A 24,369-nucleotide genomic window follows, 5' to 3' on the forward strand; every position below is an offset into this window, starting at 1 on the left:
TCTGGATGCGGCCCAAAAAAAAACGCTGGTTTGGACCTATCGCGGCTCAATGTGCTTCTTTCCTGCTCAACAGATAATTGGAGCCCAGTAGAATTGAACCGAGGGCCTTGTCTATATCCATTTAGGCCCAACCCATCTCCATGGCGATGAAAGAAATGTCTCTCTTTTCACTTGTGTCGGCAGTTCAGTGCGACTAGAACAATGCGCGGCGCTGCCGCGCAAAAGTGGCCCTCCTTTTTATTTGTTGTTGTATTATTAAATATTTAATATATTTATAACAAAATTTGTGACAATCTAAATGTTAGGAATGTGTATTAACATTTAGTAGGCAATGTAGTGTGCAATATTTATTAAAAAGAAAGGTATAATGTATGCCTCTATTTTATCATTATAAGAGCTGAATGTTTTAGTTGTCTGTGTGTAATTGACTTATTGTTCGTGGTGGACGGCTTATCTTGGCTTTCGACATGTGGGAGGAAAAAGTTAAAAATATACTATTAGATTAGATATATTTATTGTCATATCATACTTTGCTCTTGATTGATCACGATCCGTCCATTTAGTTGTGAGTTAATTGAAAAGAAATTGTCGTTTCAGTCAGTGTACTTCAATCCATTTTATTCTCCACAGCCTCGCTCATAGGTTCATGCAGTAGAAATAGAGTTGATTAGGTGTTGTGGGTTCCATGGCTGGAATACTTATGGCCTTCATCGTCGTGTCATGGCTGTGTGAGTTTGCGTGTGTGGATCTGCATGTTATGGTGCCTTTTATGTATCCTAACTTTAAAGTTGACACGATTTTTATGCATACTAACTTAAAAGTTGACATGATTTTATGCACATTTTAATTTTTTGGTAAGGACAGAATTGACATTGCTTAGATTTAATACTTTTATAGGATACCTCTTATCCAACAAAAGCTAATTCATTTTTTCCTATTTTTCTACATTTTTGTTTGCATTTTACAATATGCCAGAATGAATTTATAATTTCATGATAGGTACATGGGTTTTCTAAAAAGTTGCGTGAGAGAGGCTGGTGGATAGCAGGTCATATTTTAACAAAGTTCGGGGGGTTTTATGAAAACTTTCCTGTGAGAGAGGCCGGTGGATGGTGGGTCATATTTCGATGAAGTCTAGGGGGTTTTTTGAAACAATTTCTAAGAGAGGTCTTTGGATGGCGGGTTGATTTCCATGAAGTCTAGGCAGTCTTTTGCAAAATAGCCAGATCTCTAGTAGACAATCTCTACCATTCGCGCGTGATCTGACGGCTGCTGTTTTTTTTGGCTGATGTGGACGCTGTCCCTAGCCGCGAGCGCGACCAGGTTTCAGTCCTTAAAAGATTTGGACACTTCCTAATTTCCTATCCAATGCCGGTTTGGAAGCATCTACTGTACATTAGTTTGTGCTTTAACGTACATCCTCCATATTGTAAAGAAGTCGTTAAGGAGATCGACACGATCTCCAAAAACAACTTTGATCACTAACTTTTTACTATAAAAATTTTTATAAAATATAGTCAACATATATATTTATGAAACTATGAATTTACTTATATCATTTTTATATTTTCAAATCCAATTTTAAAAAATTATTTATAATCAAAGTTTAAAATGTTTGAAAGATAAATTCAAAATTACTTTCTTTACAATATGAAAGGAGTACTCCTGAATTTTTTGGCACGGCGCAGCACTATTGATAGTAGCCGGCTACATTAGCGCCTAACCAGAGAAGATTGCAGGTTCCGATCCATCAGCTCAATATATAATCGCATGCAGCATATCTTTCTCGTTCCAAAAGTCCAAGCCATGGTCCTAAGCTAGAGACCTGATGACAACAGATTTCTTAGAGCATCTCCAAGAGTGCCCAATATATTTACTCCCAATAATCTCATATTGAGCACTTCCTAAAAGGTTTTAGGTATAGAAAATATGTCTTTCTCCAACAGTAGTCCTATTTTTGTTCCCATAAACTTCAAAATATGTCACGTCATCCCACGTTCCTTTCGAGATAGCGGCCACCGCTGGACAAGCTGCTATGTTTGGCACATACCGACGCTGAGCCTGCTCGCCGGCGGCCTGCAACTCCTCGCAGTTGATAGTGTAGGGCTCCAGTCCTGATCTACCAGGGTATACTAGCGAGTTTGGCATGCGAACGCTCTGCCGGAGAGGGGCTGGCATGCTCCCTGAAGACTGGCCGTAGCAGATCTCGCATTCAACCGTGCGGCATCAGCAAGAACGCGAGAAATTGATGCTACGCTTCATGTAAAACAATTTGACACTTCCGCACATTGTTGATTTGAGATTCCATAACAATTTCATCAAGAACGGCAAACATAGTATGATTAGAAATCTTTCTCTATCTCTGAAAAGAGCATGCACCATATATAGGTCCATAGCTGAACTAATTAATTAGGCAGACACAATGGTGCAGGTAAACGGTTCGTTGAGGAACACATAGTGGGAGAGTACAAATAAACGGGAGAAAGTGCAGGTGAACTGATCGCATGAACATCAGTTGAAAATGAGTTGCGGCAAGGTTGACGAAGCCGTTGTTGGGCCGGGCATGGTTGGGCCGGGCATGGACCCGGCGGACGGAGGCAGGGACAGCGTCTGCGGCCGGCCGGCGGCCATGGCTGTCTTTTGCAGGAGCGCCGTGCCACAAAAATTGGCGCGCATGGGCATGGCCACGAGGCGGGAGTACTTCCTACGTTAATTTTCGCGATTGGGAGTGCGCCACTGGTGGCGGAAATCTGGCTCGAGAGACCGTCGTTTTTGGGCATGCGGGAAAATTGGGAACTGAGTTTGTTGGAGCCGGGTTTTTCTTGTTAGTTTCCAAAACCGGATTTTGGGAGCATGTATTGGGCATTGTTGGAGATGCTCTTAGAGATCTAGATGTGCACGGCACACCTCTTATAACTGTTACGTGCAAAGGTGTTCGACTTATCCTGGCGAAATGATACTCCCTCCGTTCTAAATTATAGGACATTCCAACAATCTTGGAGAGTCAAAAAAATTTATCTTTGACCAAATTTATATAATAGAATAATAACATTTATTATATAAACTAAATATTATTAGATTCTTTATTAGTTATATTTTTATAGTACATCAATTTGATATTATAAATTTTTATATTTCTCTCTATAATTTTGATCAAACTTGAAATTATTTTGACTCTCCAAAATTCTTAGGATGTCTTATAATTTGGAACAGATGGAGTATTTGAGTTCTCTCTATCCGCAACAAGACAGAAGCATGGGCCCACGGCGGCTACGCCTCCCTGTTTCTTGGGCTGGTGTACTCACGATTGAGGCCTCCTCTGATGGAGATGGAGGGTGGCCAGCTCGCTCCCGGCGGGCGGGCTCCTGCTGGCGTGGCCCCTCCCCCACCTTCCCGTTGACTTCACATCATAACATGTAGAACGGTCAAAAGGAGAGAGCTAATATATAGTATAATCACGTCGTCGACCAGCTGGCCGCTCAGCGTCTTTGAGTTTTGTTTGACCCCAAAATTCAGCAGCCAGAAGATCGCCGCAATCGCTTGCTGTTGTCATCACGGCGAGCTTTGACGTAAGAAACGGCGTCATGCTCGTCGACCTGATGAATCCACGGACCACGGCAGCAGCGTCGAGACTTTCGGAGCAACAGAGGAAGAGTCGAAGAGATAAGATTGCAAGGAAAAGACCCAATGCGACAGTGTGGCTGTGCAAAAATTTTGCGAAAAGTAAAGCTGAAAAGCATTGTAGCACTTTTTGTTTGTATGTGGTAAATATTGTCCTACTATGAGCTAACTAGGCTCAAAAGATTATCTCGCAACATACATCCAAATTGTGCAATAAGTTATTTTGTTTATCCACATTTAGTGTTTCATGCATGCGTCATTTACTATATTTAATATTTCGATGTGATGGAAACTTTGGAAACATTGGAGGAACTAAACACAGCTGTAGCGCGCAAAGTGTCATGGACGACCCACGAGAGCCGAGACGAAACAGCTAGCGGCTGATCACTTTCACCGCTGCCGGAGAAGATCGATGGAGCCCCTCGCGCGCGACCGCTCGATGAATGTGTGTGTGTGTGGGGGGGGGGGGGGGGGGGGGGGGGGCTCGTCAGCTTGCACTCGCGCCCAGCCAATCACTACGCGTCGGGGGCTTCTGCTTTGATGGTCCATCCAAATATCCTATCCAATCCACAAGTTGCTGGTTGCTGCCATTAGCTAGCTAGAGACAAGCGAGATCTGTCCACGTTGAAAAAGAATCGACCGATGGAACACTAGTGCTCCAGACAAAGGGAAACGGTGACCGCGAGCAACAGGCGGACAGATATCTCCGGCCATGCCGCCTTGCCGGGTGAGAATGAGATCGATCATCGACGTGGCGCCCCCCCCCCCCCCCCCCCTTTTTTTTTTATCTCCACGCCGTGCGTCGACCGGGCCGGAAAACAAGCAGCTGAGATCGATTTCCGGATCGCCGGCTGAACAGCGCGGCGCACCTTTGCCCCCGATCAGTGGGAACGAGGCATTGAACGCGAACGAACTACCTACTACTTCCATGTGTCCCCGTGGAGCGTGACTCGGTAACTTTTACCTAACCTAACCTAGGTGATCAGTCTGATCACCTCTGTAAAAGCTTTCGGTGTGCACAACGCAGCCTTCAGAGGCACAGCCAGTTTACCGATCCAGTCACAATCCACGCACAACGCATGCAATGCAAGGCACACGTGGTCTGTGCTAGATCTGTCCCGCTCCATCAAACTGCAGTATATCTTTTAGAATCTGCGTAGTTCTTGACACGATGATGCGCGGCTCTCCTTCGTATTTGAGAAAAAAGAACCACATCGCTTAATTTCACAAAGTAACCACCTTTTAAAAATGTTTAAGTGGATGGACCAATTTGATCTTAGGGAAAATTCGATTCATGCCACCACAACTCCGTGAAATTGGGTGTCATGTTGAAAATCATGCCACTCAATGGCATGATTTTCAACATGAGATCCAATTTCAACAAATTGGAGTGGCATGGATCCAACTGACCCTTGATCTTACGGCATAAACAACCGCGTAGAGATATGCAAGAGATTTGGTGTGTGTGTGGAGACCGGAGACACGGCCTTCAATACGGAGGCCCCCAGCAGCCAGTTTCCTGATCCGCGGCATGGCGGCAGACGCGCGCGATCCGTGCGCATGTGACAGATCTGTCCCGTTGTATTTGCCAAACATAGCTGTGTTTGTGAGAGCGGATCTGGAAATGATATGTGGATCATTTCAAAAGGAAAAAGGCCGAAATAATATGCGGACATCGCTGCTTTCACGAAGTAGTCCTGATAAAAGAAAAATGGTTAAGGCCCTGTTTAGTTTCCAAAAAATTTTCTGTAGTGCCCGTTACATCAAATCTTCGGACATATACATGGAGCATTAAATGCAGTTGAAAAAATAACTAATAGTTTAACTGATTAGCACGAGATGAATTTTTTAAATCTAATTAGTCCATAATTAAATATTATTTCTTAAAAAATAACGAAAATGTGCTACATTACCAAAATTCAAACCTTTTCATCAACTAGACACACCCTAAGTGATGTGGATGCACTTATCCGTAGAATTGTAATAATAAATAACATCGCGTGGAACAAGCATATCTTGATCAGCCTATGAGATTATGACATGCAACAGTTACAAAGTGGAACAAGTGACAAGATACATGTAACATCTGAGTAATGAACTGTCGTAGAGCACCCACAGACGGCCCGTTATCAGCTCTCTACAGCAGAGTCATGTCCATATTTGAGAATAAAAAACTGAGAAGAGAGAGAAATCGCTTCTAGATGTACTCCCTTCATTTAGTTTTGATAGATATATTTCAAAAATTCAAATGTTTAAAAATGATAGTTATATTTGTCATTAGTATAGTTGTAACAATAAATAACACTAGTAATGAAAAGTTTCCAATTAAATCATTGGAGGGCCAACAAAAAGTATATATTGCATTTATTTAATTAATAAGCACACTTGGTGTCCTTTAATTATTGTGTCGTATAAAAATATATTTATCATAAGTGGACGGAGGGAGGACGTCGTTCCACATGAGCGGACCCCACCACTACGCTTCCACTTGATGAGGAGAAAGGGATTGCCCTGTTTAGTTCCCACCCCGTAAACGCAAAAAAGCTGTAAACACAAAAAAGTGAAAAGGAATCTTTCTAATTTGAAGTACTAAATGAAGTCTATTTATAAAACTTTTTACATGGTTGGGCTGTAAATCGCGAGACGAATCTAATGAGCCTACTTAATCAATGATTTGCAACAGTGATGCTATAGTAACCATCCGCTAATTATTGGTTAATCAAGGATTATTTAGCATCATTAGATTCGTCTCGCGATTTACAACCCATTTGTGCAAAAAATTTTATAAATAGACTTCATTTAGTACTTCAAATTGACAAGATTCTCATGCAAAAAGAACTAAACAGGGCCTGACTAAGGGGACAAGACGAGGCATTCAAGCAGACAGATACTTTGTTAGATGAATCATTTATACTGTTCTTTATAGCTGACGTTGCATGTGGGTGCTCCTAGAGCAACTCGAATAGATTGATTTTTCTCTTTTTTTCTCACTATATAGGGAAATTCTTTTTTTCAATTTCAATATATATGGAAGAAGTGTTCCAGCAGATTGATTTTCCCTCCTTTCTATATGGAAAGGGAGATGCCATGTCTTCCCTTTCTATTGGGAATTGGAGAGAAATTATTGAGAATTGAGAAAAAATAAAAGGGAAAGAGAGATGAAAAATCAATCTGCTGGAGTAAATTTTTTCAACATCAATCCCCAATATTGAGAAAAAGTGAAAAGGAAAAAGGGGAAGATCAATCTGTTGAAGCAGATTGATTTTTCCCTTTCTCCTTTCTCACCATATAGAGAAATCTCTTTTCTCAATTTCAACATATATGAAAGAAGTGCTCCAGCAGATTGATTTTCCCCTTTCTATATGGAAAGGGAGATGTAGTGTCTTCCCTTTTTATTGGGGATTAGAGAAAAATTGTTAGGGAGAAAAAATAAAGAGAAAAAGGTGATGACAAATTAATCTGCTGGAGTAGATTTTTTTAACATCAATCTCCTATATTAAGAAAAAATAGAAAAGAAAAAGAGAAAAATCAATCTGTTGGAGTTACTGTTAGATCTCCTCCAGCAGCAACCGCTGGCACAGGAGAAATCGTCAGATGAAAAACAATAGAAAAAAGAAAAATCGAGTGCATGCGGTTCTGGATTCCCACGATCCCCTCTCAGCTCCTCGGCAGCAGCTAGCGGCGAAACAATGGCTAGCTAAAACTGTTTTGCACTGTTTAATAATAAAAAAATTATTTTAATCGCTAGCTAAAAATTATTTTAATCCGCTGGCCTCCAGCTTAATAGTGTTTTTCTCTTACACCGCTCCAGCACCAGCCTCCAGCCACCAGCTAGCCAACAGTATTTTTCTCACACAATATTCCAACACCAGCCACCAGCTCCAGGGCAGAGTGATTATAAAGAACTAACAGCTGGCTAAGGCCCCGTTTAGTTGCGCGATGTAAAAATTTTGAAAATGCATCTTTCTACATTTGAAGTACTAAATATAGACTAATTACAAAAATAATTACAGAATTCGTCTGTAAATCGCAAGACGAATCTAATGAGCCTAATTAATCCGTCATTAGAGGTTATTTACTGTAGCATTACTGTAGCAATTTAGCATCTAATTACAGCCTAATTAGGTTCATTAGATTCGTCTCGCTATTTACAGACAGCAGTCGCAATGCGTTTTTTATTTCGTCTAGATTTAAGTCTTCATGCAGATGCCGGAAAAAATTTGGAATTTTGATTTTTGCATCTAAACACAGGCTAAGCATGAGAGAAGGAAGCCGGCGCAAAACTCCCGCTTATGCGGGCGGAGAGTCTGCGCGGCTGGTTGCTGCCTGCGACGCATTGAATGGCAATGGGGCCACCACTATCAGCCGTCCTTGACGCGGGCAGCAGGCGAATCATATTGCCCTTCCTCTTATGACTCCTGTTTGTTGACCACGCGCCCTAGGTGCCTGGATCTCCTAGCCTATAACTGAATATTATAGGACAAATTGTGTGTTTAGATGAAACGCAAAAAAAATTGGCGACAAAATCTTTTTAATTTGAAGTACTAAATGAAGTCTATTTACAAAATTTTTTTACAGATGGGTTGTAAATCGCGAGACGAATCTAATGATGCTAATTAATCCATAATTAATCAATAATTAGCGGATGGTTACTGTAGCATCACTATTACAAATCATGGATTAAGTAGGCTCATTAGATTCGTCTCGCGATTTACAGCCCATCTATGAAAAAAAAATTGTAAATAGACTTCATTTAGTATTTCATGCATGTGTCGAAACATTCGATGTGATATTTTTTTAAGTTTACGGAGTTTATGGAGTGGAAACTAAACAGGTCAAAGAAATAAATTGGCCAGCCACGAAAGGTTGTCAGACATGACGGCACTAGTGAGTACAAGTATCAATGAACCAAGAAAAAGTTGTAGGGCAATTCCAAAACAAACTCTACTCGTAGAGTTTAAGACTCAAACACCTTATCACAAAAGAAATTATACTTCCTAATATAAAATGTGTTATTTTGGTTTATATGATCTATTTGTCTCTTTCATATTTATCTTTGATTTGTGTGAAGACTTAGAGTCTTAATTTCTCTTCCTCTCTCTTCAATAAATATATTACCACATCAGTAAAAGTCAATAAATAGAAAACTTAGACTCTACAAGTGAAATTTGCAGATTGCCCTCAAGAGGCTGCATGCAATTTCGCTTCACGAAATTAAAGCTCCGTAGCAATAATTGAGAATCTATCCTCAGCACGTACGCAAAGCACACCGTGCAAGTTTGAATCGAGATCCGACTACTAATCAAATTTTATTGAATCGCGAACGCTCAATAGAGCAGCTTGCCCGGTCAACGTACGGCTCATGCTCTCCCGAGATGACGAGAGACGTGACGATGACCGGAGCGCCGCGCGCGCGCGCCTGGCCTGGGCTGGCGCACCCAGCACCCCGCGTGCGCCGACCTCGCGGCTCGCGCCAGAAGGTACTCCCGCCGATTTAGGCAGCGCGGCGTGGCATGGCGCGCCTCCCGGCGACCCGGCCGGCGAGACGCGTCTCGCTCGCACGCCGCGCACATGGGCGAACCTCCCGGATCGTGGCGCCGACGGCGAGCCGGCCTACCGCGCCCGTGCGCCGTTGCGCGCGTACCGACCTGGCGACATCACACGGGTTCCGCAACAGATGACGACCCGCTGCTGCCTATCCTTTTCTTTTCTTTTTAATAATATGATACCCGGCTGCTACGTTCTTCGGACCATAGGCGCCGGAACGGAAGATATCCCAATCGCGAGACGCCGACGGCCAACCTCCACCAGATTCCGTAATGCTATAATCCTCCATCGGCGCCTATAAATTGCCCCGCCCATGCTGACCCAACCCCCACCAGCAAAATCATCAGCAAGAACCCAAGCTCCAGTGTGCCGGGCAAAGCCGCAGCTCTAGCTAGCTAAGCTAGAGCGGATCCAAGCCCGAGCCAGCACCCGCACCGCAGATCACCGATCACCATGGGCTCCCTCGGCGGCGGCGCGCAGGGCGACAGCAGGCCGCACGCCGTGTGCCTGCCGTACCCGGCGCAGGGCCACATCACCCCGATGCTCAACGTGGCCAAGCTGCTCCACGCCCGGGGCTTCCACGTCACCTTCGTCAACACCGAGTACAACCACGCCCGCCTCGTCCGGACCCGCGGCGCCGCCGCCGTGGCCGGCGTCCCGGGCTTCCGCTTCGCCACCATCCCGGACGGCCTGCCCCCCTCGGAGGACGACGACGTCACGCAGGACATCCCCTCGCTCTGCAAGTCCACCACTGAGACCTGCCTCGGCCCCTTCCGCCGCCTCCTCGCGGAGCTCAACGACGACCCCGCCCACCCGCCCGTCACCTGCGTCGTCTCCGACGTCGTCATGGGCTTCTCCATCGACGCCGCCAAGGAGCTCGGCCTCCCCTACGTCCAGCTCTGGACGGCCAGCACCATCAGCTTCCTCGGCTACCAACACTACCGCCTCCTCATGAGCCGGGGCCTCGCCCCACTCAAAGGTAAATCAATCAACCAATCGATCAATCTCCTTGACTCCACATGCACTGATGCACAGCGCGTCAAACTTTTCTGCCGCCGCCGCGCGCACGTCACGTTCCATTATTGCACACCCGTCCACGCTTCAGTGAGCGAGCGAGCGAGCAACCGTTTCTGACCTTGGCAACTTGTCCTGTTGCGCGCAGATGCCGAGCAGCTGACGAACGGGTTCCTGGACACGGCGGTGGACGACGTCCCGGGGCTGCGGAGCATGAGGTTCCGGGACTTCCCGAGCTTCATCCGCACGACGGACCCGGACGAGTTCATGGTGCACTACGTCCTCAAGGAGACGGGGCGCTCGGCGGGCGCGTCGGCGGTGATCGTCAACACCTTCGGCGAGCTCGAGGGCGAGGCGGTGGCGGCCATGGAGTCGCTGGGCCTGGCGCGCAAGGTCTACACGCTGGGCCCGCTCCCGCTGCTGGCGCGCGAGGACCCGCCCACCCCGCGCTCCTCCATCAGCCTCAGCCTCTGGAAGGAGCAGGCGGAGTGCCTGCGGTGGCTCGACGGCAGGGAGCCCGGCGCCGTCGTCTACGTCAACTTCGGCAGCATCACCGTCATGACCAACGAGCAGCTGGTGGAGTTCGCGTGGGGGCTGGCCAACAGCGGCCGCCAGTTCCTGTGGATCATCCGCCGCGACCTCGTCAAGGGCGACAGCGCCGTGCTGCCGCCGGAGTTCCTCGCCGCCACGGCCGACCGCGGGCTCATGGCGAGCTGGTGCCCGCAGCAGGAGGTGCTGGACCACCCGGCCGTCGGCGCGTTCCTCACGCACAGCGGCTGGAACTCCACCCTAGAGGCCATGTGCGGCGGCGTCCCCGTCATCAGCTGGCCCTTCTTCGCCGACCAGCAGACCAACTGCCGGTACCAGTGCAACGAGTGGGGCGTCGGCATGGAGATCGACGCCAACGTCCGCCGCGACGCCGTGGCGGGCCTCATCACGGAGCTCATGGAGGGGGAGCAGGGGAAGGAGATGAGGAGGAAGGCCCGGGAGTGGCGGGACAAAGCGATCGAGGCGGCCAAGCCCGGGGGGGCGTCTCACCGCAACTTGGACGAGCTGGTCCGCGACGTGCTCCTGCCCAAGAACTAGACAGCAGCAGGCTCCCCACATCTGCTGCCTACTCTCACCCGTGTTCGGCTGGTGTGCCAGGGTCTAGTAGTTATGTTCATTTTAATTTGTTCGGGGGTAACAGACAAATCACTGTTAGCGTGGTAGTGTAAACCAATAATGTACAAGCCTCTCCGTTTTGTACTGGTATATTGCTGAACATTTCGCTTGGTCCACTGTATCTGCATGCACTGAATCGGGATGAAAGACACGGCTAACGGATGGTGCCAAGAGATGTCAAGAGCTGAAGATGGTACTAGAGGTGAAGTGACTTGATAAAGATGTGAGGTTTTCAGGCACCTACTCCTACTCCTTTTAATTTTCGCTTTTTATTGGTGGAGGATTGGTTGGTTCGATTGGAAAATTACTTGCTTGCAAGTTGCAATTTGTCTAGTTCTGGCGTGGCCGCGTGAGTGTGTGTACAACATGAGTACTATACTCAAACATTCTGAGGCCGACCGTTAGCAGTTAACCTTCCATACAATTACAAAAGTAAGGAAATATCTTGATATTTTATTATACTTATGTAGTGCCATATAGTCTTATTTTTGCTTGTTGAGGTGTGCGTGCTCATACAAAATTTGGCAATGAAAAAAAAATCTAGAAAAAACAAAAAAAACAGAATGAACATGCGAACAGAGGCCCAGTCCGTGGCAGGTTCTGGGCTGTGTGCCATGTCGGTGGACTGACAAGTGAAAGGCCGAAGTCGCCCCGCAGGCCCAACGCTAGCAAGGTAGAAAGGCCCAGCCCATCTTTGTTTTGTTTCTTGTATTCGAACGGGCCGAATTTTACGGTAGACAAACATAAAACATGTCCCCGCAGAATAATCAGGCATTGATTAATTCATTAAACGCATCAAATTAAGTCACAAAAAACGCATCAAATTAAATTTCCGATCCCAACTACTCGCTGCCATGAATCATTAGCGAGCAGCCCCGGAATTTGAAACAAAAAATGTCAGGGTCCCCTGCGTCGTCCCTACCGGGATCCAGAGCCGGGCGATCCCGCGCACACAGCGACATCCCGCAGGGCTCGCGATCCCGACAAGAGCAACGCCCCCATGCAGCTGCCTGCTGCTGCTACCTCCATGGCGCCCCACACCATACGAGCACGAGGGAGACACCTCAGTAAACCAACACATGGCGAGCCATCAGAGCCGTACAGACCACCCCCAGAGGCGATGATGGCCGCATTAACTAAACGGCAGCGTCAGATTACTTAAAAATCGCATTGCTACCACCACCATCATCATCAGGTTCGGACGCCACATCACACGTCACGCAAGGCTCCAAGCGCAATCAGCCGGCGCGGGGCCCCCGTCGAGCGTCGACGGCGGCGGCTAATCGGATCGGCGCTGCGATCCAGCGGTAGATTCAGGCTGCCAGGGCCGTTGTCAGAGGCGCGTCACATGCTGCCATGCAGGCCTGCCTCCTTCATCCTGCCATTTTACCAGGGCAGCCACTAGCAGTTGCAGTGCTGGAATTTACTGCTCCCAATCACTCTTTACACGCGAGTAAATTGCTTCAGCGGAGAGCAAAAAAAAAAAAAAAAACTACTGCTACGGGCAGTACAAGCTGCGACGGCGAGGCCGCAAGAACAGACGACACGTCCGAGAAGAAGAATCTGGGGGAGCAGAGCAGATGAGCTAGCTAGCTAACCGAGAGCAGACCAGAATCTCCATCGGAGCAAGCAGAGTAGTACGCACGAACTGCACGGCGCCATGGAGAAGAGAAGCGACACCGGCACGCTAGGGGTCGTAGAGGCGGCCGTCGCAGCGGCATTTCCACCCCAGCGGCTTGTAGTTGGAGTAGCGCGAGAAGCCGGCCACCGTGTCGTCGGTGACGCGGGCGCCGCCGCCGAGCCCCGGCACGGTCGTCACCTGGACGGGCGTGCAGGGGTTGCACGCGCTGCACCGGTTGCGGCAGCTCGGCGGCGTCGACCCCAGCCGCGACTTGTCCTCCGCAAGGTTCTGCAAGCAGAGCCCACGTGTCAGAGACGGACGGTAGAAAGGAGGATGCGCGAACGCGCACAAACAGAACACGAGGCGGCGGCGCTGATGGTCTCGTACCTGAGAAGAGGAAAACGTCGCCGTGCGGATGCTGGTCGCGGCGCCGAGGAGGAAGCCAAGGAACACGGCGGCGAGGAGTGCCCGGCGAGGTGAGCTCACGGCCATGAGACCATCTCTTACAGCCAGGAATGTATAGATGTATGGGCAGGTCGATGGAGGCCGCGGCAAAGGGAAGCAGGCAAGATCTTCTTGGAGCTAGCAAGATTATTGAAGGGAGAGAGCTAGCTTGTGTCTCGTGTAGGCTCTTCCATCAAACAACGTAGTAAAGCTCAGGGAGATGCTGCCGGAAAACTAGGAGGTGTTGCTATGGAGAGATGAGCAGTGATGGTGCCAGAGGAGCACTGGAGAAGCTGCTGGCCACAGTGGCCTATGGAGAATGGTGCGAGGGGGAGGGAGAGCAGAGGAACGGGACGACCGTGGCATGGGCGTATATGTACAAACGGGCCGGGGGACGCCACGGCAGGACGGAGGGCGCAGCAAGGACACCGGCTGCCGGTGGTGACCACCTCACCTTGTAAGCCTATCACTATTTGGTTTGGTTTTCACATGCACACTAGCGGCGTTCTACCGCGCCATCTCCTCTATCCCTCGGCTCTGATGAGGAAGGATGCAGTCGCTTTCGAGGAGTAGTAAACCGAGGGGGCGCCACGACAGTCGCTATCGTTCCGGGGACATGGCCGGGCTCGACACTTTGACCGACTGTCGTGTCACGCAATGAATGAATGAATTGATTGCATTGAATGGATCAGCTATGCAAGTGAACAATGCCGCCTCACGGGATCGGGATGCTCAGTTGGTGATGGCCAAGCAGCAAGGGACTCGGCGGCTGTACGAAGTTGATGAGTGCCAATGGACCAGTGCTGGCTGCACTAGCTGAGGCAGCTAGCTAGGGCAGAAGGAGGCGCGTATAGGATGGGGAGTAGATCTCCTAGGATGCCATGGATGGTCCAAGCTCCCAATCGGCCAATCGAGCCGAAGTAGTCTGGGCGACCTCATGCATGATGCATCTGAGTCGCTGAGAGCAACCCGTCCTTCAGCAAGCAGTTTCCAGCCAAACAACACAAGGCTAGTCCTGTGTGATAGTTCAAGCATCAGGACATCAATGGTGGCCATCGAGACACATTCAGAAAGAAAGGACCCCAGGTTCAGAATCTCCTTTACTCGCAACAACCACCGTACCGTACGACGATAGCAACAGAAACGTCGAACCACCGGCCCGACGGTCTCGGCCATCAGTAGATTGGTCAAACACTCGTGGCCAGCCTTGTTCCTCGCGTAGCGGCGTAGGCCAGCCAGTAGCACGGCACTACGGCAGGCCGGGTAGATCCGGTTGTGTTCGCTTCCCACAAAATTTTCAAACTTTCCATCACATCGAAACATTAAATATAACAAATGATTTATGCATGGATTACTAGATGTAGGTAAATAAAAAAACTAATTGCATAGTTTTGATGTACGTTGTGAGACGAATCTTTTGAGCCTAGTTAGCCTATGGTAGAACAATATTTATCACAAACAAACAAAAATACTACAGTACACTTCAGCATTCGATGTGACCTTTTTCACCCGACTTTCGCGGATCTAAACACAGCCCCGATCCCGTGGCAGCAGCGGGCGGGGAGGACCGCAGGGTGAAAACTGAAAAGCCCGCAGAGAAATAAGCGAATCAGAAATTATTCCGGTAGCAAAAATGAACTTCATTCCAGCAGCCGTCGAACTACCAAACATCCCCGCTGGCCTTCCATACGTACTTGTCCACCAGCACTTGCCTAGCGCCAGTTTCTTCTTCACTGTTCACGCCTTGACGCATCGGCCGGCAGGTCAAAAAGGCCAGGACGTCGAGTCGCAGCAAACCATGCCGCGTTCAAATGCAGAGGTTTTGAAGCTGCAGCAGTGCCCAGCCAACGCCATGGCATGTGGTGGTGTGCGCTGTTCGTCGTCCGGCTCGGCGGCAGCGGCGCAACCCCGGTAGCCGGAGCGGCCATAACGGCGATCGACGGGATGCTCGGATGCTGCGAGCATGGAACGCCATTACTGCGGCCCCCCTGACACTGTGCTCACTACTGTTTATTGTTCATTGAGGCCATGTTTAAATCACACCCCATAAATTTCGTAAACACAAAAAAATGTCACATCAAAAGTTTCGACACATGCATGGAGTCTATTTACAATTACAAAACTTTTTGCATGGATGGTCTGTAAATCGCGAGACGAATCTAATGAGCCTACTTAATTCATAATTAGCAACAGTGATGCTACATTACCATCCGCTAATTATTAATTAATCATGTTTTAATAAGCATCATTAGATTCGTCTCGCGATTTACATCCTATCTGTGAAAAAAATTTATAAATAGACTTCATTTAATACTTCAAATTAACAAAATTCTAATGAAAAAAATTTGCACATGGAACTAAACACGGCCTGAATTCGCCCCGTTCAGACGGGGCAAGCGGATTCAATTCGCGGTGGCGGAATCTGCCCAGGCCCGACGGCGATCAAGACCGGGCGCTTCTACGCCTGTTCAAATGAGCAGAGGGCGTAGCAGGGTAGGCTGGCTCTGCAGCTGGGAAAGCTTGGACCTCCGGACCTGGATGAATAGGCAAGCAAAGTGTTGCTGATTGCGAGATGGCAGTGGAAATGGATGGGACGCTTCGGCGGAGAAGGCCGTTTGAGACGCGGCGCTGGGGAAAGCTGAGCAAAGGATGCTGCAGTGCAGAAATCTTCTCAACTTTTTTGTTTCTTTTTTTTTGAAGTAAACTTTTTTGTTTCGACGGGTCGATGTCTACCGAGCTTTATGCAAGATGATTCTTTTAAGACCTCAGGCGTCAAAACGACACTGGTAAATACGCAGACCATTGGATGCAGTACTGAAAAGTAGATACGCAGCAGTCAACATACGCCTCGCCCTAATTTGGCGTCTTTGACCCACCAGGAAATAAATTCGAGGGTATCCTGAATTCTGTTTGAGGCACACGACGGGAGTGTTGTGACCAAAGTACGGCGGGGTAAAATGAAACGGGCCAGTTGATCAACCAAGAAATATGCTAAGAAATCGTGCCTCCAAAGGGTTTTGGATTTGTCATGGGGGATTTTGCTAGCTTACATCGTATAGGACATCATGTTTAGGCGTCTCAAAAGTTTAGGGAGCTGCAAAAATATAGAGTTCAAACGTTTAATGTGGTATGTAAGTTCCATTATCTAGTACATGCTGATTAGCGACATATAGAGCAACAAATGTCATTTTAATGTGATGCTTACCTTTGATGCTTCAACCTCCTCTACGCCTAAACCGTTATGAATCCGATCACCCAATTGATGTCTATAGAGAACATCTCTGGTGTTACCAGCGAGTTCGGTACACCGTGTTATCAACTTTAACCACACTTAAATTTGTGCATCTAAAAGTCCAAAAAAATATGAATGGACAAAGCATGCAAGAATCTACCATAATACAAAATCTGAGATGCAAGTAAAATTTTTGCAATGAGAAATAAAAAAGAGAAATCATCAAATGAATAGCAGCCAGCTATAGGTGTGAGATGAACAGCTGAACTGCAAGCAAGTTTTTCTTTTTTGTTTCTTAATGCATAAATTTTTGTTCCACCTCAAACTTTACATGATGGTATATTTTTGGATAAATTTTTTGATGCACAAATTTAGATGTGATTAAAATTGGTAAGGGTAGATTAAGAACTATAACTCGAGACTAAGATACCTGCTGAAACAGTAAGACTGATGCATCGTCCGCTGTCACTCGCGTACCGCGGTGGGGAGTTTGGTGACTAGTAGCCGGCTGGCAGCGCCCGTCGTTGTGTGGGCGCTGCCGTGCGGCGGCCCAGATCTGACAGGGCGGTTCCTGCAGATCGCCAGGCCAGATCCTCTTTTTTTTTTGGAGAAACCGGGCTTATATTCATAGATATATCATAAAGTTTACATTCCAAATCTTGCAAGGACACCCTTGAAGAAAGTAAAAAAATACAACACAATCCTAGCAAGATCGTCCTCCTGGTCGCCCCCGTCACTGATGGTCGGAGCAGCCACACGACGCATCGAAGAAATACGTCGAGTCTGGAGCTTGAAGCCGACATCCTTCTCGACGATGGATCACAAGTTTTTGTTGGCACTTCGAGCAGCATATCGAAAACATCGACACACTTTGTTACCGATGAACGCACAAGCCGAATTAGATGGCCACTGGCCACCACATCGCCGGAGCACAAGGAATCTGGCGCCTTAATCGCTACCAGGATCTCCAGCACACCGGACGACGACGAACCCCGAAGGGGAATGAAACCACTAAAACAAGTGGTAGACAAAATCCAACCCAGTTTTTCCCTAAGTTGGCAAACATACCTCCCAAAGTCATCGCCGACAGCAGCTTCAACGACGACGAGGAAGGGAGCAGAACATCGCCGAACACTGGAACCTCTAGATCCGGCGAATCGCAACTCCACAGGCCTCCCGTCAGCACCGGAGCGGTTGACGGCGAGGTGGAAGACGGCCAGGAGAAGCTTATTCCACGGTGATCGTGCCTCCTCCACCAAGCACACGCCACCAGGACACCGACTCCTCTCGCCACCGTCTCCAATGAAGACTGGGAATCCGACAGAGATGTCCAAGGAGGCAGCCATGGAAGCCTCCTCGTTGCATCTTCACCATCGCCCGCCGGAGGAGCAGCAGCAGAAGAAGACGAACTCGGGCCGAACAGTCGACACGGGTAAACCTAACCCTAACCTACAAAGCCTACTAGTAGCATCGGGTATATACACCGGCCGCCCAATCCGCGGATCCCCCAACCTCCGGCGCCGGCGAGGCCACCGGAGGCGGAGAGGATCCGGCGGATTCGACGTCGGATCGGAAATTGCCCGCGATTCGCCCTCTTGGAACTGTAGAAGAGGAAAAAACGGAAACCGATCCGGCATCGAATCCGGATGGATTTGGATCTCCGAGTTTTAATGGGCCGTATGACAGGATTCTCGATTTTTTTCAATTTTTTTGGGAGAAAGTATAGGCCCACGAATAAAACAATTTAAACGAACAAAGTAATTTCATTTCTTCCCAAGTTCAAACTCGTATATGTACATATTTGGTCAGGCGTACAGAAAACAGGGCAGTGTCTGGTACAGGCTACATCACTACGGACTCGACACGACTACACCAGCGTGCTGCAGGTGGACGTCTCCGGGTTGTACAAGGCCGGGAGCAGGTACTTCCTCCCGTTGGTGCCGTTGGCGTTGTAGCTGGCCCCGGTGGTCTCGTCGACGAGAAGCTTCCCGGGGAAGCCCGGGTAGGCGCCGCTCCCGTAGACGCCCGGGCACGCGGTGCACGCCTCCAGCGGCGCCTCCCTGGGGCCCTGGTAGAACGCGTCGCCGTAGGGGTTGGTCACGGTGCCGGCCACCATGGTGGCGAGGACCATCACCAGGCCGTCCATCCCGAAGTCGCCGTTGGGCGCCACCAGGGGCTTGGCCTGCGGCCCGTACTGCGGCTGCGCGAACGGCCACGCGCACTGCCCGGGGCACTGCTTCGCGGAGTTGCCCACCCAGATGTAGGCGGAGTTGCCCGGGGCGGCGGACCCGTGCTTGCCGCACCGGCTGCTGCAGAACCCCTCCACGGCCACGTCCTCGTCGGTGAGGACCAGCGAGATGCCGCCCTTCTTCCCGCCGGCGCGCGCCGCGAGCTGCTCGACCTGCGCCAGCGTGAGCGACCTCCCCAGCGAGCAAGCCTCGTCGGACACCTGCGCGTCGAGGAGCACGCGCGCCGGCGCGGCGCCGTTCGTGGCGGCGCTCGACAGGTAGAGCTGGTCGATGGTGCCCCACCACTGCCCGGCCGACGGCGTGGCCGCGCCCGGCGCGGTGGTGAGCGACAGGAGGAAGTCGGAGACGATGGACCTCTGCGCCGGCGTGAACTTGCCGTACCAGAGGACGGACACCGGGATGCCGCCGCTGAGCACGGTGCCGTGGTGGTACGTCAGCTGGTCGCTCGCCGGAGGGATGTACAGCTCCATCAGCCTCCTGCTCCCCGCGGAGAGCTGCGCCAGGCTCATCAGTACCACCGCCACTACCAGCACACGAGAAACCATTGCTGAAAACGACTCGCTAAATTGCGCCCGGAAAGTTGTGAGGTGCGATGTGAGCTCAATGCTAGGTGACCGACCTTTTTGCGCAAGTGTGCTGCTGTGAATTGTGATGGAGTGGAAGGCTCCCCGGCCTAGCTATTTATAGGCCCTGCGCCCGTGCCCGCGGAAGAAGAAGAACGAGAGACTTCGCGGACGGTTCTTCGCCACCCTTCGTGCTGCCTACATCTGGTGCAGAGATTGGCGCGGCGGGCGGCGGGAAGGGGGACCGTGGGGAGGCAACGAGGCGCGGCGCGCCCCGCGCACGCCACCGTGTGTCGCTCACCGTGCGCGCCGCGCTGTCCAGTTGATTCCGGGCACGGCCCCAGAGACACTGCGATTCAGACTGCCGCGCGCCTTGTTCCCCCCTGTTGCCCTGCAGCCCTGCGCGGGCGGATGGGATGAGGATTTGACCCCGCGCCCTCCCGCGGCGTGTCCACGGGCAACAGCTGTCCGGCGCATGTGGCCGCGGAAGGTTCCCAAGAGCAGGGGCAGCGCAGCGCAGCGCAGCGGGTCAGAACTGGGCGTGTTCCGGCCGGCGTGCTGGTGTGGTGTGGTGTGGCGCGGCCGCGGGGTAGTAGGGGAGCTGCACGGTTACGCCGGCCAAACCGCAGCTCGATGCTGCTGCGGTAACCGCGGCGCCGGCCGCCGGCGGCGCGCGCATGGTTGTGGGGGCAGTGCTCGTTGTAGGTGTCGCGCCATGTGCTCGTCGGATTTTGCGAGATCACGAGCTAGGGAGTTGACGGCCGATCAATGCACGGGCGAGATCGAGACGGATTGTTGTGTACTCCTAGATCGAGCGAAGACTTGGTTGACCCACGACCATACTCGAATTCGATACGTCCGTGCATGCATGTTGCTCTGACTGCTGGATTGTGGCGTGCGATCGAGCCCCTGATCTTTCTATGAAACGGGGATCGAGCGCCTGACCGGTCTGACCAGGTCCCGGTGGCGCAGCGCAGGATCGCGAGCACGCCGGAGACTTTTACCGGACACGTGGCTGCAACGCGAGCACACACGCGCGCGCCGTGTGCGAATCATGCAACGTAGTGGACCGTGCCGTCTGTTTACGGGCTCCTTGTCGCGGCCGCGCGAGCCGCCGAGCAGCATTTGGGCGCCTGCCGTGCTGGGCTTTGGAGGGACAGGCCAGCCTGGGCGGATGCATTCCGTAATCCTAAATTATTATCCAGTCGATTTTCTTCCAACCCTGCAAAAATTCCAGGACTGCTAATCCGATCCTGAATCCTTGGATTTGCTGCTCGTTTTCCCCCGGGATTAATATGAACCTTGTTTAATTGTGTACTCGTTGACGAAAATCTTAGGTCACGTGAGATCGACAGCAGCTGTAGTAGCGCAATTCGGTCAGGTGCCAAGTGATTCGCCTGCCTTCGACGAAGGCGCCAGGCGCGTGAGCGGCGAGCTGGAGAAGGGCAAGGGTGAATCTTTTTTTTCCCTGCCAAGTTACGGCGAGGCGTGCCAGCGCCCCAAGGGACGGGCAGTGGCACAGGCTGTCCGCTCGTGCGGTTCGAGGCGCCTCGCGCGCGCCGAGGAGACGCGTCGGCGGAATTGTTTGGCGGCCGGAGCGCCGCGCCGGCCAGTCGCGAACGCGCCGCTAGCTGGAGGGAGAGAGAGGCATGCGTGCGGAGGACACAAGCGGGAGTGGGGGGAGGGATGGAGTGCGGCGGAGTCCCGTGCGCGCCGGGCAACCGCAGCAGTATGGCGCCCGTGCGGTCTCGGCACCGTCCCGCGGCGTCGCCGGCTATGGGCTGGGCAGCAAGGGAGGCACGGGTTTGATTCGGCTGCCGCGCCCCGGCGGTGCGCCCCCTCGCGTGATTTCAGAGCACGCTACTTAGAGGCCACTCTGCCTTCCTGGTGAAAGTAGCATCCGACCATGCGAGCATTGCTGATCCTCCCTAGTCCTATGACAGGCTAAAGTATGTAGTCGATCCGGTACGCAATCATCTCCAGAACAGGTCCGAACTTCATGTACCAGTAGTTGACTGTGATCACTAACCGGCCCAAATTAGTAAGCTGGACTCAAGATACATCTTACTTGATTTTCAACCAGGTATAGTAGGTATAGGATTCTACGATAGCCATGGCAATCAAGAAAAGGAAACTCACACAGTTCTTGTCGGTACCCTGTAACAGGGATACCCACTCTTACTGCAGCAAGGCAGGACCCGCGTAGTTATCCGTAGCTGCGCGGGAAAGACGGAGTAGCCAGGCCCCACAGGCCAGGTTTTTCCCTCACCAGGCCAACGGCCCCGGACCGTTCCCCGCCTGAGGATGGGTCCGGTGACGCCACGTGTCTCCACGGAAGGGAAGCTCCGAGCTGACCGCCGAGGCCTCGGACCCCCAGAGGGGTCCGGGACCTCCTGCGCCCGTCCGGACTCCCCTCACCGTGTAGGGGTCCGGAGCCTCCACATGTCCCGGAGACGTAGGATCGTGCGCGAGTCTTCCGCAGGAAGACTCGCCCACCTACCGCATTTAATGCGATGGACAAGGCGTGCTCTGCCGACGCGGTGCGCAAGACAGCCTTTTGTCAGGCCCCGCTGCGCGCCGCGTATTACCAAGGAGCACAGTGCAGCCGCCTGAGCCGCGCCCGCGCATAGCCCGTCTGCAGCATTAAGTGGATACGACATCACGGCACTTTTCCATCATGCCGCCTACGCCGCAAGCTACACCACCCGCTTAAGCAACGAGACGGGCGGTGCCACTAGCTACGACGAGCCTGACCTGACAAGACGATGCTAGGACATGATGGACGAAGGGCTCCGGGAGCAGGCGAGGGAATCCAAGAGAGAGATCTCCTTTGCCTGCAACGTCATAATGTATGAGCAGTACGTTAGGTCATACTGCATCGTTGGACCCACCTGTCGGGGATCCAACGGCTGTGTACGCGCCCCCTTGAGATATAAAAGGGAGCCGCACGCTGTGCACAGGACCATCTCCACAGGACAGACTCAAGCTCTCGCACCTTCTCACTCTCGTGGAAAGGCAATACAACACACAGTGGACGTAGGGTATTACGCTCCGGCGGCCCGAACCACTCTAAATCTTGCTGTGTTCATCGTGTTCTTGAGAGAGATCGATCTAAGACTAGCTAACCCCCGAGTACACACCCTCTGGGCTAGGGCGGGTGCCTTCCGCCACCCGGCCGTGGTTTGCAGCACCACGACATTTGGCGCGCCAGGTAGGGGCGTCAGCTGGTCGCTTTTCATCATCTTCTTCGTCCCCATGGTTCGCGTGGACGACGTGGAGATGACGGAGGGGGTGGCGTCCTCCACGCCACATGCCTCTCGCGTTCCTGCTCCAGGGGCAACTGTGCCTGGGGAGCAGGCACCGTTGGCGGTGGCGCGCGCCGCGCGCCGGCAAGAGTCAGGGCGCCCGTCAAGGGCCCCCTCACAGGCTGCGAGCGGCGGAGCGCTGGCAGCGGCTAGGGAGTTGCTTCGCAACCTCCCGGCTGAGGCAGCCTCGCCAGACGCCCTGAGGCAGTGGCGGGACGACGTCGATCGTCTCCTCCATCTGGCTCAGGCCTCCCCCAGTTCTGCAAAGACTGGGCAACGACCTCCGCCTGGCAACGCGGTGGTACCTTACCACCAGCGTCAGGGCGGTGTGTCGGCATCTGTGCGCTCTCCTACCGTGAGGGGCGCACGAACAGAAGACTTGCGGGCGGAGCTCAACCGCCGGCGCGCGGTGGAGGATGCCCGCATCGCTGTCGAGAGGGCGCGAGAGCGCCGTCTCAACGTTGAGGGACGCAACCTCAATGTCGATCTGGATGCGGCGGCACCCAGGCCTCCGGTGAACGCCCGGATTCAGTCAGGTGCACCGGTGGCCGGGGTGGGCTGTGCTGCGCTTGCGGAGCACCTCCGCGCCGTGGCGTGGCCACCCAAGTTCCGCCCCCACCTGCCGGAAAAGTACGACGGTACTACTAACCCGTCGGAATTCCTACAGGTGTACGTTACCGCCATCACAGCGGCTGGTGGCAACGGCGCCGTCATGGCAAGCTACTTTCATGTAGCCTTGTCTGGGCCAGCCCGGACCTGGCTCATGAACCTCACACCTGGGACAATCCAGTCCTGGGAAGAGCTCTGTGCGAGGTTCACAGCGAACTTCGCCAGCGCCTACCAGCAGCATGGTGTGGAGGCACACCTTCACGCCGTGAGGCAAAGTCCCGGGGAAACGCTTCGGGCCTTCATCTCGCGCTTCACCAAGGTACGGGGTACCATTCCTCGTATCTCAGATGCATCTATTATTACTGCTTTCCGCCAGGGGGTGCGTGATGAGAAGATGCTCGAGAAGCTGGCGACGCACGAGGTGGAAAGCGTCACTACGCTTTTCTCCCTGGCAGACAAGTGTGCCAGGGCCGCTGAGGGCCGTGCATGGCACTCAGCCCCCCAAGACGGAGACACCAAGGCTGGTGGCTCCAGTGCTACCGCTCAGGGCGGTGGCAAGAAGAAGAAGAAGAACCGGGGTCGCGGGGAGCCGCTTTCTGGCGGACCAGTCGTTGCAGCAGCAGCGCCAGCAGCGGCGCCGGCTGCGGCTGCAGCGGCTGGGGGCCAGAATACACACGGCAAACGCCCTCGCCCGCAAGGTGGAAACGGGGGTTCATGCCCAGTGCATCCCACCGCTCGCCACAGCGCCGCCGACTGCTGCGAGATCCAAAAGCTCGCGAAACGGGTCAGCGGGCGGCGTGAGCAGTCCTCTAAGGATGGCTCACCCCCTCCTCGACAGCGGGCCGGCAAGGAGAAGGCCTCTGACAGTGGGGCCGCGGCCGGGGAGAAGGAGCTGGGGTACCGATCCCCCGCTCGAGAGCTGAAGGGCGTCTATCACGGCGACGACTCCGATTCCGACAACGGCGACCGCCGCAAGAAGCTGTACGTAATGTATGGCGGG

General features: G+C 51.9%; 3 protein-coding genes across 3 annotated transcripts; 1 reads left to right on the forward strand and 2 right to left on the reverse strand.

The window, feature by feature from the left end:
- Window positions 1-9,452: 9,452 nt before the first annotated feature.
- LOC120642292 (7-deoxyloganetin glucosyltransferase-like) lies at window positions 9,453-11,589 on the forward strand. The gene is made up of 2 exons (XM_039918754.1): window positions 9,453-10,147; window positions 10,331-11,589. The coding sequence occupies exons 1-2, from the start codon at window positions 9,622-9,624 to the stop codon at window positions 11,266-11,268; spliced, it is 1,464 nt and encodes a 487-aa protein (XP_039774688.1). The 5' UTR covers window positions 9,453-9,621; the 3' UTR covers window positions 11,269-11,589.
- A 557-nt stretch (window positions 11,590-12,146) lies between these two features.
- Window positions 12,147-13,898, reverse strand: LOC120642302 (EPIDERMAL PATTERNING FACTOR-like protein 1). Its single transcript, XM_039918765.1, has 2 exons — window positions 13,355-13,898; window positions 12,147-13,255 (listed from the first exon to the last, which is right to left on the reverse strand). Exons 1-2 carry the CDS (start codon window positions 13,457-13,459, stop codon window positions 13,034-13,036), a joined length of 327 nt encoding a protein of 108 aa, XP_039774699.1. The 5' UTR covers window positions 13,460-13,898; the 3' UTR covers window positions 12,147-13,033.
- Window positions 13,899-18,378: 4,480 nt separating this feature from the next.
- LOC120642311 (protein EXORDIUM-like) lies at window positions 18,379-19,676 on the reverse strand. The gene has a single exon (XM_039918774.1). The coding sequence runs from the start codon at window positions 19,435-19,437 to the stop codon at window positions 18,511-18,513; it is 927 nt and encodes a 308-aa protein (XP_039774708.1). The 5' UTR covers window positions 19,438-19,676; the 3' UTR covers window positions 18,379-18,510.
- Between the last annotated feature and the right edge of the window lie 4,693 nt (window positions 19,677-24,369).

This window comes from Panicum virgatum, chromosome 1K (assembly GCF_016808335.1).
Source record: "Panicum virgatum strain AP13 chromosome 1K, P.virgatum_v5, whole genome shotgun sequence".
Classification (NCBI taxonomy): Eukaryota; Viridiplantae; Streptophyta; class Magnoliopsida; order Poales; family Poaceae; genus Panicum; species Panicum virgatum.